The 2616-nt window shown below is 40.1% G+C and overlaps 1 protein-coding gene across 1 annotated transcript; it reads left to right on the plus strand.

Annotated features, from left to right (window-relative positions):
• The first annotated feature begins 118 nt into the window (after positions 1-118).
• On the plus strand, positions 119-2616 carry LOC119731029 (retinoschisin-like). The gene is made up of 4 exons (XM_038204072.1): positions 119-204; positions 560-709; positions 1808-1982; positions 2464-2616. Exons 1-4 carry the CDS (start codon positions 119-121, stop codon positions 2614-2616), a joined length of 564 nt encoding a protein of 187 aa, XP_038060000.1.

Genomic DNA, 2616 nt, shown 5'->3' on the forward strand with positions numbered 1-2616 from the left:
ATATAACGATCGATATCGGTTTTATTCAAAAGTGTTCGTGGTCGGTGTGGAGACCAAGGCGAGGGTTTGTTACTTCGGTCCCCCACCGGAAGCTGATCCTGATAATCCGGATGACTGGATGAAGCAAGTCATGCGAGAGATACGGGAACGTTGCCCGGGAACAAAGAAACACACTTCAGTTTGTAAGTCGCCCAAAGATTTATGACACAGAGAACATTGTTAAAAATGCACCTTTAAGATGACGTCCAATGACCCGTGATAACGTCATCGTGACATCAACTGTCAATGTATATATTTAGTATCTGGTCTTTGTGTGGACTACGTTTGGCAAATTTCAAACTGACGTCTTGATTACGTCATCAACTGATTTTTTTAAACACATGTTTAGACTTTTTAAAATGTAGTTTTCAATATGAAATTGGACTTTGTCGAGTCGAAACCTAGTATATCCGAGTCTTAGAAGAAATGTTGTGTTGTGTGCTGATTTGCGTTTACCAAGAGTTCTTGGCGATACATAAAGCCAAAATATGTTTTGTTGTTTTTTCATTTGTGTCCTGTTTTGCAATATAGACGAGTGCTCGAGCCCAGAGCCCCTCGGTCTTGAAGACGGTACCGTCACTGATGACCACATCACATCGTCAAGCCATCAAGGCAATTTTCCAGCCAGGGATGGACGGCTGAACAATAACGTTGCATGGGTGGCCCAATGGTAGGGATTAAACAATCACTTGCATCTCAGTGCATTCCATAAAATGCACGGAAGGATGCAAAAGAAGGAAAAGATACAGGGAAACACTGCATGCACAAAAGGTTTACTGATGCCACCAATGTACCTTGGCCGCCTTATCACATAAGGTATACGATAAACAACGATAAGATAAGATCATTCTGAGCACGCTATCACTGTACAATCACGTAAACGCCTTCAATGGCGATTTATTGCTCCATCTATTTTCAAATAATCCGTCAAAGGCAAAGATGCTTCGAACATACAATATACCTTGCTCAATGCATTCGCCTTATGGCATGATACAGTGATACAGTGAATGCGCTTTGAATTTGACGATCACAAAATCCGACCTCGTCCCCACGCCGTCGAGCAGTATGCGTTCATTTCAACTAACTGCTCTCCTCTTACTGGATTAATTAATTGCATGTTCAAAACTCGTGGACATTATAAGTTACGGAAATGTCTGGTGCCTGACTACGTTTTATCAGAGTGTTAGGTTTTGTTTATGCGGTATTCGGGATACAGACGAACAAAAAAATTCCTCTGTGGCCTTCGTGATATGGAAAAAACACAAGATAACTTCAAAGTTGTAATATCATAATCTTATTCATCCAGCAAGCAATGTCACACTAAATCTGATTACCAAATCAAAAAGGGAGGATTTTTTTCCAGGAGGATGAATTTGGACGTAATAATTCACATCGAATGTTAAAGACATGTGATACACATTGGAAATAAAATCAAACTTATTACGAGATCTCAACATTTAGTTTTGCCCGTCACCCACGTTTTTTTTTTTATAAACACTGAGTATACAGTGCTCTCAAAAAACGTCGGTGAAGGGCAAAACCAAATATTGAGCTTACATCACCCCGACGAAAGAAATCCATCTCATGAGAGTACAATACATAAATCCATTAACTGCTTCTACTGGATCGAATCAGAATACAGGAAGCAATTTCTCCGCTAGTGATTACTACTGTGTCGAGGATGAAATTAGACCACTCCTCCACTCAAGACTGGGTGTGTCTGTTCAGTGATTTCATTCATCTCGTTGTGCTTTCTCTCTCTGTACAGGGGCGATACAAATCCTTGGATCGAGGTTGACCTCATTGATAGCACAGTGGTCCGTGGTGTCATCACGCAAGGCTACTACAAGTACACTCACTATGTGACGCACTACCAGGTTGCGTATCAGAAGCAGCCTTCATCTGTCCGTGAACACGTGACAGATGAAAACGGAGACATCAAGGTAAATACGTAATTATTCCCGTGTTATGCTTTCGAAAGATTTTGAAATCCAGATTTACGATATTTTACTTCTGCAAAGTTGTCCTACATTGGTTAGTTTTCTTTCAAGCTTATTGTTTTTAAGGCATTCTTTTTCAAGATCTTATATCCCTAAAAAAACCAACGAAATTTACAAGGAGGCACGCAATGTCATGAGCACCGCGTTCAGTTTAAAACATATTATGGCATATTAAAGTGAATTGCATACTTTTCCGTCAGTTTGAAAGTAATGAAATGTATGGGTCCTGTTAAAACAGTGGAATTAAAACAAACATTTTATAACGAAACGTGCCATTTGCTCTCTCAAATTCAATTTGCGCTTAGCACCAATTATTTTGTCCTAGAAGTAATTATCGAACTTTGCAACATCACGCAATATTTGAATGCAAAAGTATTCATGTGGTACAGAGTTAACTAAGCCGGATATATTGTTTACATGTCAGGTATTCATTGGTAACACTGACGCTAATGGCGACACCCCGGTCACTAACTGGTTTGATGAGAGTGTGGTGGCGACGTTAGTGCGCATCGAGCCTACTGAGTGGATAACTGCTGCTGCTTTGCGATTGGAGTTGCTTGGTTGTCGTCTTAATTAA

Source organism: Patiria miniata, unplaced genomic scaffold (genome assembly GCF_015706575.1).
Source record: "Patiria miniata isolate m_02_andy unplaced genomic scaffold, ASM1570657v1 HiC_scaffold_1, whole genome shotgun sequence".
Classification (NCBI taxonomy): Eukaryota; Metazoa; Echinodermata; class Asteroidea; order Valvatida; family Asterinidae; genus Patiria; species Patiria miniata.